We start from the raw sequence: 15,094 nt of genomic DNA, 5'->3' as shown, positions 1-15,094 counted from the left end.
TTTCGTTTAGCAGCCGATAGTGCTGGTGCACCTTGTAGATATCGATCGTGTTCTTCAACCCCTGCTTTTTTGATGACATATTGGATTGATTCAGTTTCATTATGCGTCTCATATTAAACTTTACGCGTCGTAGGGCCACCGCGAAGTTGCTGCGGTATAAGGATACACTCGAAATAACTATGTACGCGCGAGACCTGTAGGGCCATGACAATATGCTGAAAATATCATCATTACCATGCAAGATTCAAGTTCCGTGATAGTATCTGATTGACGACTCTCAAGACGAGAATCCAAGGCCTTTCTCACCAGTTTGGCTCCAACTAGTTCACTTTTCGTGGCATTGGTCTTGTCTTGCCAAAGGACTTGTTGCTGTAATCGTTCCGATTCATTTTGCTGTTTGATGGTTTCAACGTGGCGTGAATAGATATCATGAAATTCCTTTGACACTTGCTTCTTGTCGAGATATGCCTTCAATCGTTCGCAATAGAGTTGCAGTGGCAGATCAAATGATTTGGATGCAATGCGGCTGAACGTGCTCATGATAATTGATTTCGCTTTATTGGAACTGGTTACATTTCGATTGGCAGAGAGAAAGGCGTCACAGAGTTTGTCCAACGTCGCCCAGTCGGCTACTGTTAAAGTGGATAAGAACGTATCGATTTTAGAACTTTTTCATTCTTTCGTTGATAGTTTTGTGCATGGGAGAGGCCATGCGGTTGTGGTGGTGACGGCATTTTGAAGAAGTCTCTTTTGACGAGCGAAACGCCTGATTTTCCAGCAGCGCCAACCCATCGGGCTAGGCCGGAAATGCCAATATTTTTGGTGCCGACAACAACGCTTCCACACAATGTTCACAAATGGACACTTCCGAATAGTACCTATTAAAAAAGGAAAAATGCTTCCCGTTGAATTTTCTGATAATGAAGATGAACGCTATTACGGTTTAGTGGCAAGTGAATCAAATCATCACGTCATGCTGGAAATGTAGCACACATTTATTTTTCTTTTACCTACGACTGGATCATTAAGGCAACATATCAGCACGGAAAAATTACCCGAATCCGTAGGAGTCGCTGCTACATCGATAACTGACGATGTAGCTAAAAGATAAACTCGTTTGCGCTCACACAACCTTCCGACCTCACGGTCAACTTGTAGGTCTATTGCTCGCCGTATCCACTAAAGTGGGAACGGGGTATTCGTCGCGAGCAGCCCTAACGAGCCTAATAATGAGGAAGATGATTACGGAAGATACTGCATGTAAGGACAAGTCCATAATGGACATTTTTTAAACGTATTATTCTGTCCAATAAAAAGCAGCTATGGCCCACTGCAGCCAATGAGCAGCTTCTCTGGCATCCGAAAAATATTGACATGCATGATTGTGAGGGTCAACGCGTATAGCCCTCCTCGCACAATCTAACTTCAAAGTTTGTTGATCAGTACTTACCAGCCCCGTGTTTGAATGCCTCTCGCATCCCCATATCTTGCTATAAACGCTCGAGTTTCAGTTGCACCTCGCTTTCTGCGCTCTGCAGGAGTCTACGAGACCCTGAGAACTATAGTTACTATGGACGCGCCGGGGATCAGACTCTTCGGTGTCATTACATAGGCCACCAGCAATGGAGATTGATCAGCTTGGATGGTCAAGTTAGATCAGTCGCCCGATCAGCCGGTCCCGTCCTGCCCCTGAAACGACTGTTGCAGCAGCAGCAAACCAGGAAGAGGATCCTGATTATATGGAGGATGCATTGGATCGTGCCGAAGAGAACGAAGAACTCGAAGAATTGAACTCTGCTGGCGAGAAACAGAGATGACAGTTGACACTCGTGAAGCTCACCCGAACGAAGCTTTCGCCGGGCGTACTGTACTGCATATTCCAGCGAAAGAGTATGCTTCCAAGACAAGGTACTTCTTGAGATTTATACCAGAAGTACACATCCAGGAGATCATACTGCCTGCAACCAATCAGCATGCAAGCACGATTATTCCCAACTTCAAAGCGATATCCTATCCCGAATGCTTACTATGGATTGCTCTTTGGATCATTATGACTGTGATCCGTTTAGATAATCATGCTGCATACTGGCAACGTGGAGCTATGGCAGGCATTCTCGCTATCAACTTCAGCAAATACATGAGCATGGAGCGTTTTGATACTATCACCAAAATGCATATATTCTGTCGTCCAGATGCGACGAGGTTGGTAGCCGGATTCACTGGACATGAATGCATGGTTTTACTTAAGAGGCCAGTAGAAATACGGAAGATTCCTTTTATCAACTTCGTGCTTTTGTGTCTGCTTACAACGATAATCTCGCTGAAGCCATTACTCCTGGAAAATACCTTTGCGTGGATGAAAGCATGTGTTAATGGCTTGGTAAAGACATGCCTTTTCTCAAGAAAGTGCCTCGAAAACCGCATCCTGTCGGCCAGGAGTATAAAACTGTTGCAGACGGTACTACATGCTGCATCCTTCGAGTCGACGTCTCTGGCAACACTCTTCCACAAGAGTTTGATGATCAATACAGCATGAAAACGATTTCAACCGTTTGCAGATTCACCAAGCCGTGGTTCCCTTCCGGAAGAACCATAATTGCGGATTCTTGGTTCGGCTCACCAACTATGGTTCGTGAGATGAAGAAGCATGGCTCGAATTCAATCATGCAAATCAAAAAGAGACGGTGTTGGCCGAGGGGAATGTCTGAAAGCGACGTTATACAAGAACTTGGGTCTTCATTTGGTGACTTCGTATGCATGAAGTCAACTATACAGATGATGTTTTTGTCACGGTACTACGGGATCGACAGCCAAAGGTTGTTATTAGCAACTGTGGTGTTATTACCCGCAGCAATCGCAGCATTGGTAGGCGCTTGCCTGATGTAGGTTTTGGTACCATGCAGCGTCCTCAAGTTATCGACGAATACGAGAATTACAAAGGTATGTGGTTTTCAAAGGTATCGATTCAGTCATAGTGTTAATGTATTGAATTTACAGGTGCAGTTGACACGGCCAATAACCGCCGGAATTTGACATCATTTCATAATGTTATGAAAACATACCGATGGGAAGTGCGCTGTTTGGCGTTTTTTCTTGGCTATTGCGAAAGCTAATGCATTCTCTGCTTATACCATGCTTGCGCATGATGGTCATGATATCCATCACAACGTCTTTCGATGGAAATTGGGTCAAGAATCAAATGAGTACGCTCGTAGAATGCAAAACGATGACGGAAATATGAAGGAAGGCGTCACCACATGGTCCCAGCAGGTACGCACGGTTCACAAACGTGTTTCCTTGGGCAGAAGTGACAAAGGGCATTTCATAAAACGCAACTGCATCGAGAGGGGATGCCGTGGAAGATCAACCCTCAGATGCAACTGCAGTTCCGACATGGTCTTCTGCCAGGTGCATTTGGATGAGCATCTCACATCCTAACTACGAACAATACTGTTACCACAATAAACTAGAGAACCTAAGCTATATTTCGTGCAAGTTTCATTGGAATTGGCCAACGAAAACCTCATCAAAAGAGCGTTTCCGTAGTGTCCATTTATGGATATTTTTTCGTAATAGTACCTATTAAAAATACTGCATATGACATTGCTGAAATTTCTTCCTAAATCCCGGAGATCGATTGCTCAAGAAAAAGACTAAAATAGGTGATACCGATTTTCATTGGAGATGACTAGATACTGTATGAAAGATCTCCATTTGTCGGTTGCAGCTCTGTGCAACTGCCGCGCTTTTCCTGCAAGCAATTCACACATCAAATCCTCCCCTTTTCCCTTTTCGCAAACCCTTTTTTTATTTCTTTTCCACTTACATACTTTGATAATGAGCACAAAGGAAGAGGTTACTGTAAACGGGACAGCGATTTCGTCAGAGAAGGTGCAGACGAGCGACGAGGAAGTCCATGGCAAGCAGCAGGCACCTGATGGTGAAGGCGGCAGCACCGACAACAATAACGTGACGACGATGGTGGTGGACGATGAACAGAACGTTCGAGTGCTTGAGAAGCGTCTCGTGCGCAAGATTGATCTAAGGTTAGAAGAGGCGGCGGCGATCAAAGCAATCTGTTCACTGACAAGCAGCCACAATGTACATAGATTCATCCCGTGGGTTTCATTGATCTATCTATTACTCAGCCTGGATCGAAACAATATCGGCAATGCAAAGCTAGGCACTCTCGAATCCGATCTGCATCTCGACGGCAACGAGTATTACACGGCAGTGACGATCTTCTTTGCAGGTAAGGAAGAAGAAAGAAAAGAGATGAAAAGAAAAAATGGCTCTAACAAAGAAAAAAAAATATACACCGCCTCTTAGGTTACGTTATCTGCCACATCCCGGGCAGCGTTTTGATGAAGCGGTAAATATAATAAGCGCCGGAAAGGGGGTTACGCGCGTCGTTGTGCGTGTGTGTGTGTGTGTGTGTGTGTGTGTGTGTGTGTGTGTGTGTGTGTGTGTGCATGTATAACTGAATGTCATGTGCCATTTGTATTCTAGATTCATGCCAAGTCGATGGATTTCGGGCGCAATGGTTATGTGGGGAATCTGTTCCATCTGGTACAGTATTATAAGTCGTCTCGGAGATGAAATAAACCTTACGCACGCATCTGTGCAGTCAGGCTGCAACGCACAATGCTTCAGGGCTAATAGCCTGTCGGTTTTTCCTGGGTAACAACAATTGCATTTCTGGAAAAAAGGTGTAACTTATAGTCGCTAAATCTGTTGCGTTCAGGTGCTTTCGAGGCCGGTTCTGGACCACCGATTCCATTGCTGCTATCCTTTTGGTACCAACGAGAAGAGCTGGCTCTTCGCGTAAGTGAAGTGATTAGCAGTTGAAAGCCTTCTCTCGAGACTGAACCGTAAATGTTTAAATAGGTTGCCTTGTATTTTGGAGCATCGACAGTAGCCGGTGCATTCTCTGGTGCGATAGCGTACGGTGTGCTGAAAGACTTGAGTGGAGCCCACGGAATTGCAGGATGGAGGTAAGGTTGTTATGGTAAAATTGCCGGTGTGTTTCAAGAATTCCTTTTACCCTTTTGACTCTTTCGAACAATGCAGGTGGCTGTTCATCACGGAAGCAGCTCCAACCATTGCTATAGGTTTGTTGAGCTTCCTGGTCTTACCGGATATGTAAGCAAGATAATAGAGAGTTCTTTTCTCGCCAGATCCCAGACCAACCAACGACTTGCTTTCCATTTTTAGGCCTGAAACAAGCAAGAAGTGGTTGACGCCCGCCGAAAGGGAACTGGCGATCAAACGCACGAGATCGAGTGGCAACACAGACAGTAAACCTCTTGATAAGCACCAGTTCCTCGCTGCACTCCTGGATTACCGAAATTGGCTTTGCGGTAATTTTTTTTTCTAAAACGATGGCTGCTCTTGACTGTACTAACTGACTGACTGACTTCTCTGCCAGTTGCCATATACACCGGTCTCAATGTCTGCTTGTCCTCGTACGCAGTGTACTTGCCGACAATTATCCGTGACCTAGGCTTCAGTTCACTGGATGCTCAACTGTTGTCTATTCCGCCGTACGTAGCAGCCTGTCTTTTCCTACTGGTAAGTCTGTTCATGCATGGATGAATGGAATGAATGCTTATCATTGGATACACTTTTTTCTTCCAGTTTCTCTGCTGGAATTCCGATAGGAAACTGGAACGAGGCTACCACATAGTATGCTCCTTATTTCTGGGAGTTATTGGCTACATTTTCCTGTTGTCAAGTCTGAACATTGGCTTGCGGTATACAGGCGCAGTACTTGTAGCCTGTGCGATTTACCCCAGCATTCCTTTGGTAAGTAGCGGGTGTCAAGTGGTGCCCGGAAGAAATCAGGCTTGGTTTTTGCTCACACGCTGGTGGTGGTCTGATTCTTCTTCGCAACATCATAGACTCTGTCTTGGGTCAGTAACAAGTAAGTTGTTGGAAAGAGACAAAATCCTTCGACGAAACACTCGTCAGTAAATAACGTTTTTTACAGCAACCTTGGTCACACTAAGCGGGCAGTTGGCGTCGCTATGACATCCATGATTGCACAGGTATAACAGAAGCACCAAGAACAAAAAATGATATGACAAAATTTTTTGCTAATCTCATTTACTGTCTATCCAGTGCTTTAGCATGCTCGGTTCTCAGGTATACATTTTTTTGGACATGTTGGGAAGGGGGTGGTGAATCATCCGTTTTTTTTCTTTTCCATTGTTTCTAACCACTCGACAAAAAATCTACAAATCCCAGGATGCTCCGAGGTATCTTCCTGGCCACTGCGTGTGCCTTGCGTTCCTGTGTCTGTCGGTTGTTTCAGCAGCGCTGCTCAAGTTCCTGCTAAAACGAGAAAACCGTCGTCGCGACAAAGAATACGGCGAATGCACCGCAGTAGACCTTTCCCAAGGCAGCGACGAGATAGAAAAGCTCTGCGACAAGCATCCAAAATTTAGATACGCATTGTAGTATAATAGGATGGGTTCTCTCCGCCCTTTCTTGTCCTGCTCTTAAAAAAGAAAGCGACCCAGTTCGGTCGCACAATCCACCAAAAAAAGACTGGCAGCCTTTTCCCATTTTCTTTTGCCACGAGGGATGGGGGGAGGATGTGCGATTGCTGAACTGCTGCTTGTGCGTAAGGTCTCGGCCCTCCTCCCCCTCTCTATTTTTTGCTAGCCCAACCACCATACCGCGATAGATTTCATATAAAATCCCTGCTCCTTCCCTCGATTGCCTTTCCTCTTTAACTTTTTTTCTTCTCTTCTCTCATTTCTTTCTTTCTTTCACTTCTTCTTTTTTCTTCTTGTAAACAAAAATATAAAACCATGCTGCAGCTATTTATCGACTGGCGACATCGTATTTCCGGCAAGCAGTATCCTCTCCCACCACCGCCAACGCACCACGCACCAAATAACAACGTTGTCAACACCACAAGCTCGCCAGAACCTGTGCCGGCCAAACCAACAGATATCGTACGATCGTCCTCATGGGAATCGTGGGCTTCATCGGAATCTTCTTTATGCGATTGGCAAAGCAATAAGGAAAAATGGTCCTTCAAGGAAGATTATGTCTCGTTTCCACAGCTTGACGCTGAAGATGATAATAATACCGGAACTACTACTGAAAAGGCATGAAAATATTTCACTACTACTACTTGACATCTGCAACAACAACGACAACCACATTTTTTATATATCGATCATGTACATTACAACCATTTTTTAACATATACCAAACACAACCCAGCATTGCAGCATATATATTCCCTTCTTGTCCTTGTCGCTCTCTCCATCTCTCTCTCTGTCTGTCTGTCTGTCTACATTGGCCCTTATTTTTAAATCACTCCCCCATCACACTATACACCTATGCCCTGTCGCTAATAATAAAATTCAAAATTTTATATATCGTGTGCTATGTCTAACTCGGCGATGATTGGTTGAACACATCTACGTATCGAGACCGCATCGGTTTGCGGCCACCAGCTCCTCTTCGGCCTCCAGAGGGTGGTGGAGTACCAGGTGTTGGTGGTTGTGCACCGGGGCTTCGAGCCAACGGGCCTGGAGGACCACAAAATGCAGCGGCAGCAGCGCTTGAAGGTGGAGGAGGTGATGTAGCAGAAGGAGGAGGGGGTTTAGATCCCATTGATGGTGCAGAAAGTGCCGGAGACGGCATATTGCTTTGTGCAGCAGCAGGACTTGCTTTAGGCGGAGGTGGGAGAGGCGGAGGTGCAGGTTGAGAACCAAGCTATGTGCAAGACAATGCGTTTCAGATACCATGCAAAATACTGCAATCAAATCTGGGTATACAATTGCTTACCGCCTTGTTGATCCATCGTTGCTCCTTCTCGTCAAAGTAGAATTGATTGTCATCGCCGAGGTTGGCCTTGACAGCCTTCTTTTCATTTGATGGTGTTGAGCTGCGTGAAAATAGCGAAAATATACCCCATCCTTTGCTTTCTGCATATCATAAAAAAGCTTTTTCAGTGCACCGAAATATCGGCCATCGTAGCAATTATTACGCACCTGTTTTCTTTTCTTCTGCTTTCTCGGTTTTCTTTCCTTGCTCCGTCTTCTCCTCTGGGACTTGATTAGCAGGTGCCTCAGCGCCAGGAGCAGGGCTTGATGATGCCTTGGCTTTTTTCAGGGCTGAGTTACCAAATCCGAGGTCGTCCTCATCATCTTCTTGCTGGGTGTAACTCGTGGTAGATGGTGGTGTTGTCTGCTGAGGCTGCTGTGGTTCATAAGGCGAATAATCATTCATTGTTGCAGGAGGAGCAGTCTGCTGACCATAAGTCTCAGTATACCAATCGCTTGTGGAAGCTGTTGCTGGTGCTGGTGCACCGTATCCCTCTGATGTTGTACTTGTCTCCCGCCCATATTGCCGGGTAGCCAGTGTACTGTGTCCAAATGGGGAAACCGTCGCATGTGCAGGTTGTGATCCGTATCCGTAACCGTACACTTCACGAGGCTCATTCTCAGGCTCACGCTGTTTTTGTTCTAATTGCTCGCCGTAGTACTGAGACATAGGCGTGAATCCATGTGCTGCAAAGTTTACTAGACCCTGCGCACCAGGTGATGATGTTCTCCGTACTCCATATGCCTCAGATGCCATGTTTGCCGTAGGTGTTGCTGCTCTGCGCATGCTCTCTGGACCTACACTGGCGCGGCCAGAGTTTCTAAAATCAAATGCTGACGAGCTGCGCACGGGCGGGCCATCGACCGCAGCATCGTATGGATTTGCCATAATTTCTGTTGATTTGCGCACAGGCGGTTCTTCCACAGGTACATCTTCGCCGCTGACAAATTTGTTGAACTTGCCTTCCAAAGAACCCCACAGCGAATCCAGCGAGTTCTTTGAGAGCTTGTTCTTGAGCCAAGACCCGGTATCCCTAATTTGGAGCCTTAGTATTCCCGAACAGTTTTTGCTTCATTCAAGGATGATGTTTACCCGAGGCTGTGCCCGCTGGCTGCTTCGCATAGCTCACTAAATTCTCTGAGTTTCTCCAGCAATTGACGATGCAGATATGGGCTGCCTTTTGTGTAAGCTTTGACTGCATTGGCAATTGCCTCACAGTACCGCTGAGCTTCCGACAGGTACCCAAGATCGGCCAACCACCACGCATGTACGAGTTTATAGCCTTGCAGGAAAGGTAACGCCAAATTTCCTTGCTTGGAGGAAATTGCAAACTCATACAGTTCGCTCAAAAAGTATGCATCCAAATCTGTGAAAGCCGAGGGCCCGTCGGCACCGATCAATGTAAGTCTGACATGAGGTGCATCCAAGCCCGAATGAATTGACGTTTGCGGCGATACAAGATAACTGATTTAAAAATAGTAATTAGTCGAGCCCCCCTTAAATCCCTTTCCTCAACTTCCTTTTGCATCTTACCAAACATGAGCTGCATCGATCCATCCATGCGATCTAAGAATATCTCCAAGCGCTGTGATCGCTTCCGTATCTCTGGGTGTCCGGTTTGCTAGGACAAGCGTCAACGTCGTACGCCAGCCGCTTAACTCGTCGTCATCTCCGCGCTCTTCTCCAGTATGCGGAGGAGCTCCCATGCCAAATGGTGTTTTGACTCGCTGCTGCTGCATAGATGCTTTCAGAAATTCGAACACTGCAACGGAAACATTAAATCATCATTTGAACCTTTACGATTTCATCCTTAAAACTTACTGGAGGCAGCGCCAGATCCTGAGAATAGGGAATATAACACTCGAAGCCCTTGCTTATCGCCTGCAACATTCAAAACATCTTGTCTTGTGCCTTCTGTGACCGATCCAGACAGTTCTCTTTCCACAAAGTTTGTAACCACAGTTTTCCATACATCCTTGTTGACACAGCTACTGATAATAAGAGCATGTGCCCATAAATCTTCCTGCATGGCGTAGTCAACCGCACCCGATCGATCACCGTTCAAAAGAAGATTTTGCAGTTTCTCGAGAACCATAGTTGACCTATCACCAAGATCTGCAGCAGCCTCGCTACCGGGCTGGCTGTAGGCCGGAATACTGAAACTTCCTTGCTGATCATCTACAGTGGTTTCCGGCGGTCGAATTGCAGCCCGCAATGCATTGTCTGTCTTGTCGCTGTAAATATTTATCTAGGTGTCAGAATCTGCGAAAGAAACTTCCAATTACGGGATAGACTTACCCGTCGCCAACAGCAGGACTATCCAGTTCAAGTAAAGCCTTAACCAGACGCCAAAGTAGCAATTTAGATTCTGCTTTAGCAAGATGCTCAGAAGACGCCGTTGCTTGCATCAATTCATTGATCTTTCCATCCATGTAGGCAAGCGCATCCTTCTTCTTGTTCTTCGTTCCGACTTTACTATCCATCAAGACAGGTCCCACAAACCTGGACAGTTTTGACACCATTTCATTCTCTTCGCCCAAAACATCTTTGAGTTTTTTGATCTGGATTACAGAAGGCATTCTCTTTGTAATAGGTGCACTGGTATCGTATGCACCGTGCTGCGTAAACCGCTGCACAGTTTGAGGGAACATGACGCAAAGCTTGCCACCGAAACCGAACGTAACAATCGGACAACCACGCGCCCGGTTCAATGGATCGGGTGGTAATTCTTGCTGTGCCTGAGGCTCATACATATCTGCTCCGCCGTAACCAACGCCTGTTTCCGGATGCATCGTAGACGTGGTTTCCAACTCGGTGCTCTCCACTGGCAACGTCGCTGGCTGTCCTTCCTGATAACTTCCATAACTATCCCCTGGTATCATAGGCGTTTGTTGTTGCTGCGATTGCTGATATATTGCTGGCGGCATGTGCGGTGTGGTATTCAGCGCATTAGATACAACACTCATGGCAGGCGTGGTTGATCTTGACAAAGCAGTCAAGGGTCGACCACACTCGCAACAGAACTTGGCCTTCGCCTTGTTTTCTCCCTCGCAGTTGGGATCCGGACAAGGGAACATGGCATCCACTTGCGGCGAAGCAGTCCTTGATACTGTGCTCGCGGGCATCGTGGTCGATCTCTCCATTTCGTTCCGCCCGCCATAATATGGTTCAATGCGAGCTGGGCCGCCTACTTCGTGAGGTTTGCTAGGGGTATACATCGACGGAGGAACGTTAACTGTTTGGGTATCCATCGACTGCTGCTGTTGATCTGGTTGCGTATGCAAATGATCTGAATAAGTGTGCGGGGTTAAAGGCATTGCTTGATTCATCGCGTTCTTACTTGGCACAGCTTCCAAAGAAACTTCATTTGTTTCTTGCTCTGTTGCTTGAATTTCCCTTTGCTGGTGATCAGAGTGAGTTGTCTCTTGAGCTTCATTGTGATAAGCACTGTATTGTTGATTCTGAGGCTGATAACCATAGCTTGCTTGCTCCTGCGCTCCTGCTTCATGTTGATACTGATCGCCAAATTGCTCGTTGCTGTAATATTGACTAGACTGCTGATCCTGGTAGGCAGAAGAATCACAATTTGTCTGCTCCAAAGTCTCTTGATATTGCTGACCATTAGGTTGAGTCTCGGTGTAGTACCGGCCGTATTGTTGATCCTGATTGACAGAATAATCGTATGGCGACTGATATTGCTGTTGATAATACGCATAAGGATCGTAATTTTGCCCGGTCTCGCCAACAGCTGGCTGCTGCTGATGCGACTCTTGCTGTTCGTGTCCTGATGCGGGCACGTTTTCAGGCACAGTTTGCTCCGTTGTTGGAGCTTGTACCACAGCTGCATCTCCTTCCTTGTTCTGAACCAGTTCATCGATTTGATGGTCATTCACGGGTTGAGTTGTCACTTCCTTCTCACTGTGATCGGCGATAGGTGCAGCTACCAAATCTACTTCCTGAACATCCTCCTCGTAAGCGATGTCCTGCTTTTGATCAACAGGCTTTTCTTCATATGATTGTTCGTAGCTGAAGCTCTGATATTGTGTAAAATCATAACCACTTTGGTCCTGTTGGTATGCAGTGAAAGGATCGTAAGCTTCGCCGTTACCGGTCGAAATAGCAGGCTGTCCGGTTTCCGGTACTTGCTCTGCCTGCTGAGTATCGACATTTTCCTGAGGTGGTACTTCTTGACCTTTCCTGACAATGTCTTTGCTATGTTCTTCATGCTGGGGAGCATGCTCAATATGCTGCGTAGATACCGAAATATCCTGCTGCATTTGTTGCTTCTTATCATCTGTCATGTTCTCTACAGGGTGCTGCTGATTTGAATCGATCGCTTCAGCTGCACCAGGGTGAGGTTGATAGGAATAATCTTGCCGAACGTTTGCATCTTTTGCTTCATCTTGCACATTCGATGTTTCCGGTTGAGGCTGATACTCCTGGACATCCGAAGTTCCCAGATGAGGTTGATACTCCTGCACATTCGATGTTCCTTGTTGAGCTTGATAATTCTGTACATTCGATGTTCCTTGTTGAGCTTGATAATCCTGTACATTCGATGTTTCCAGTTGAGATTGATACGTGTAATCTTGTTGGGTATATTGCTCATCAGCAGGCCCGTAGACATATGTTCCTTCGGCTTGCGGTTGGTTGGAGTAATTTTGCCCGCCCTGCTGGGCGACTTCAAAGGACGCTTGGTAATTTCCAACTTGTTGCTGGTCAGAAGTATACTCGGTGGAATACTGGTTACCTGCAGCACCGGCTGTAGCTGCATCGTAAGCATATGATACGTTGCCTGAAGGCTGATACGCGTATGCATCTCCAGTCTGAGGTTGATACGAGTAAGTGTGCTGTTCGTTGGTATTCGTGTAGCCATTAGCGATTTGCGATTGTAGTTCATATGAATAATTCGCGTTTGCGCCTTCCAGAGGTTGATAGGCGTTAGTAGTTTGGTTTTGTGATCCATATATGTACGTCTGCTGATTATCAACTGGAGCGTAAGCATAGCCATTCTGATTTTCAGATTGATAATCATGAGCCTGCTGTTCAGCGGTAGGTGTGTAAGCACTCGTTAATTGAGTTTGCGACTGGGGTTGGGCGGTATACTGATAACCGTTGACTGCTGCTCCCGAATAAGCGTCGTAGTTCTGTTGTGCAGCATCGTTTGCTGTGTGAAGAGTAGCATTTTGATCCTGTGGATCATACGAATATGTCGCTTCCGGGGCCGAGTGAACGTAAGCATTTGGATCGTAAGGTGAGGAACTGGTGGCGTATGGATCTGTTCCTGCTTGATAGGTGTATCCTTGGTCACTGTATTGCGCGTAAGAGTACACTCCATTCGCTGCTGCCGTCTGCTGATAGTAGTAATCTTGCTGCTGGTTGTATCGAGGAACCTGCTGCTGCACTTGCGTATTTTGATGCGAAACTTGCTGATCTTGTCCTTCTTGTTGTTGTTGTTGACTCAACCCATCGAAAAATGAATGGTCTTCAGCTGATGTTTGTTGGAAAAATGGATCGTTGACCGAAGAATCATGTGCAAATAATGAGTCGGCTGTGTTGATGTCCGTACTCGAGGAGTTAAAGAGTGCGCTGGCGTCACCAGCGGTCGTCGCGTTCTGTGCGGACTCTTGCTTCTCTGGAGCAGGTGCCTTTGTAGACTTTGCTTCCGATGCAGCCGAGATTACTTGGAATGGATCTTCCTTGTCGGATTGGGTGAAGAGCTGATTGCTGTTATCCATCGCGTATTGATTCGTGCTTTGTTGTTCTGAGGCCATGATTCCGGGATTGTGCCCTTGAGAGCTAACTTTTTATAAAAGGAAAAGCAGTTCAACTGAATGCACTGCAGCATTAGGATATAGTTTGCAAGTCTCGCATTGCAAGTAGTTACCGAGCACGGCACGGGAAAGCGGTCTAGTACGCAGGTTCCAAAACACAGCAAGGAAGGTTTGCGAGGAGAAACGAAACGAACGATGGTAATGCGATAAATGGTGTCCCGCCATTGGTTGCCACGCCGGCTCCGACGGGTTCCTCTGTGCCCTGGATCCGATCCAAGTTGGTGGTCCATAGACATTGAAAACCGTAGCCAACACTAAAAGTTATTCTCAGGTTGGAAGTCTAACGTTACATTTCTCTTAACGAGCTTCTGTTATCATGATTTACTAAAGATATAACTGGATGGATGTAGAGCTTTATCCAAGATAATGAGCTATAGCCCACATCAATAAGACTGTAATAACAAGTCCAGCTACAAATATCCATTTGTCCTGAGCAGTACGTCTTTCGATGTAACGGATAACACTTTTGGAGACTCCGAGGGTATTGGCTGCATCCAACAGCTTCTTTTGTGTTTTCTAAGATTGGATTAAACAGTCAGTTAGTTACCGGATTGATCAGTTCTATGGCTATCTATTACCTTCAAGATACCATGCTGATCTGTTAAATTTTCCAACATTGTTTGAGCTTGCGTGATAAAATCGTCCAACTGACTTTCCGTCGAGTCCACAAACGCGGACTGCCGCACTGCAAACTCGGCTCGTGACATTGGTTGATATGGGTTCTCTGGCTGCTCATTCACTCTGTTGGCATATATTCTTTTCAATCTTCATCGGATATAAAAGCCCCTTACCGTACTTTCTGCCGAGGTTGTTGATCTGCCAGGTCGTCGTGCCAAGAGCATATCTCGATCTTGTTCGTATCTCTGAGCCTCTCGCTGCTGTTTTATCGATTCGAATCTAATCCTCATTTCTTGGAGTTCCTGCCTAAACTTGGCAACGCGGCTATTTTTTTATCTTTTACTTTAGCTTAATCGATGACTTCCATCCACTGCTTTTTACAAGTCTCACCTTAAGGCTGTTTCTTTCTTCACTGCGACCAGCTCTCTTTTCGCTAAATTATCATAGTCGTCTATAGAACGCTGAAGAGTATTGAAGGAAGCAGAGATCTGCCCTGTTGCCGATTGAACACATAAGTTGGTTGCTGCAGCTAGACGCAAAGACCACGGTAGAATCGATCACCTTGCAAACCAGCGGAAGCATCTTCTCCCGACGCAAATTCTACAATATATTAGATCAATCCAGAGAGCTTCTTCTCAATTCTCTAGGTAACTAACTGTCTAAATCGCGCTGTAAGGCATGACTTTGTTTCAGGGCATGGTTATACAACGAGTTCATCGCTGGAAGAGCGAAGCGTAAGGAAAAGCTTTGTGAAACCTACCATCCCAGCTCCCATGCGTTGACGTTTTTGGTTCGCA

The 15,094-nt window shown here is 46.1% G+C and overlaps 6 protein-coding genes across 6 annotated transcripts; 3 read left to right on the top strand and 3 right to left on the bottom strand.

The window, feature by feature from the left end:
• Positions 1-177: 177 nt before the first annotated feature.
• Positions 178-540, bottom strand: VTP01DRAFT_3425 (uncharacterized protein; the record flags this gene model as incomplete). Its single annotated transcript, XM_069381995.1, has 1 exon — positions 178-540. One exon carries the CDS (start codon positions 538-540, stop codon positions 178-180), a length of 363 nt encoding a protein of 120 aa, XP_069236583.1.
• Positions 541-1,465: 925 nt separating this feature from the next.
• Positions 1,466-3,438, top strand: VTP01DRAFT_3424 (uncharacterized protein; the record flags this gene model as incomplete). Its single annotated transcript, XM_069381994.1, has 6 exons — positions 1,466-1,576; positions 1,656-1,800; positions 1,884-2,206; positions 2,404-2,628; positions 2,811-2,940; positions 3,110-3,438. 6 exons carry the CDS (start codon positions 1,466-1,468, stop codon positions 3,436-3,438), a joined length of 1,263 nt encoding a protein of 420 aa, XP_069236582.1.
• A 399-nt stretch (positions 3,439-3,837) lies between these two features.
• Positions 3,838-6,459, top strand: VTP01DRAFT_3423 (uncharacterized protein; the record flags this gene model as incomplete). Its single annotated transcript, XM_069381993.1, has 15 exons — positions 3,838-4,046; positions 4,110-4,252; positions 4,330-4,372; positions 4,510-4,569; positions 4,628-4,680; positions 4,745-4,824; positions 4,888-4,994; positions 5,071-5,142; positions 5,215-5,360; positions 5,429-5,571; positions 5,638-5,805; positions 5,901-5,923; positions 5,990-6,047; positions 6,121-6,144; positions 6,247-6,459. The coding sequence occupies 15 exons, from the start codon at positions 3,838-3,840 to the stop codon at positions 6,457-6,459; spliced, it is 1,542 nt and encodes a 513-aa protein (XP_069236581.1).
• A 356-nt stretch (positions 6,460-6,815) lies between these two features.
• VTP01DRAFT_3422 (uncharacterized protein) lies at positions 6,816-7,124 on the top strand (the record flags this gene model as incomplete). Its single annotated transcript, XM_069381992.1, has 1 exon — positions 6,816-7,124. The coding sequence occupies one exon, from the start codon at positions 6,816-6,818 to the stop codon at positions 7,122-7,124; it is 309 nt and encodes a 102-aa protein (XP_069236580.1).
• A 283-nt stretch (positions 7,125-7,407) lies between these two features.
• VTP01DRAFT_3421 (uncharacterized protein) lies at positions 7,408-13,619 on the bottom strand (the record flags this gene model as incomplete). Its single annotated transcript, XM_069381991.1, has 8 exons — positions 7,408-7,734; positions 7,807-7,946; positions 8,013-8,878; positions 8,938-9,309; positions 9,379-9,607; positions 9,667-10,079; positions 10,144-11,113; positions 11,186-13,619. 8 exons carry the CDS (start codon positions 13,617-13,619, stop codon positions 7,408-7,410), a joined length of 5,751 nt encoding a protein of 1,916 aa, XP_069236579.1.
• Positions 13,620-14,033: 414 nt separating this feature from the next.
• VTP01DRAFT_3420 (uncharacterized protein) lies at positions 14,034-15,014 on the bottom strand (the record flags this gene model as incomplete). Its single annotated transcript, XM_069381990.1, has 6 exons — positions 14,034-14,195; positions 14,258-14,407; positions 14,471-14,621; positions 14,688-14,790; positions 14,859-14,897; positions 14,954-15,014. The coding sequence occupies 6 exons, from the start codon at positions 15,012-15,014 to the stop codon at positions 14,034-14,036; spliced, it is 666 nt and encodes a 221-aa protein (XP_069236578.1).
• Between the last annotated feature and the right edge of the window lie 80 nt (positions 15,015-15,094).

This window comes from Rhizomucor pusillus (assembly GCF_041956525.1).
Source record: "Rhizomucor pusillus strain CBS 183.67 unplaced genomic scaffold VTP01scaffold_16, whole genome shotgun sequence".
Classification (NCBI taxonomy): Eukaryota; Fungi; Mucoromycota; class Mucoromycetes; order Mucorales; family Lichtheimiaceae; genus Rhizomucor; species Rhizomucor pusillus.
Note: the sequence above shows the minus strand (reverse complement) of the source record. Positions and strands in the feature narration are given on the sequence as shown.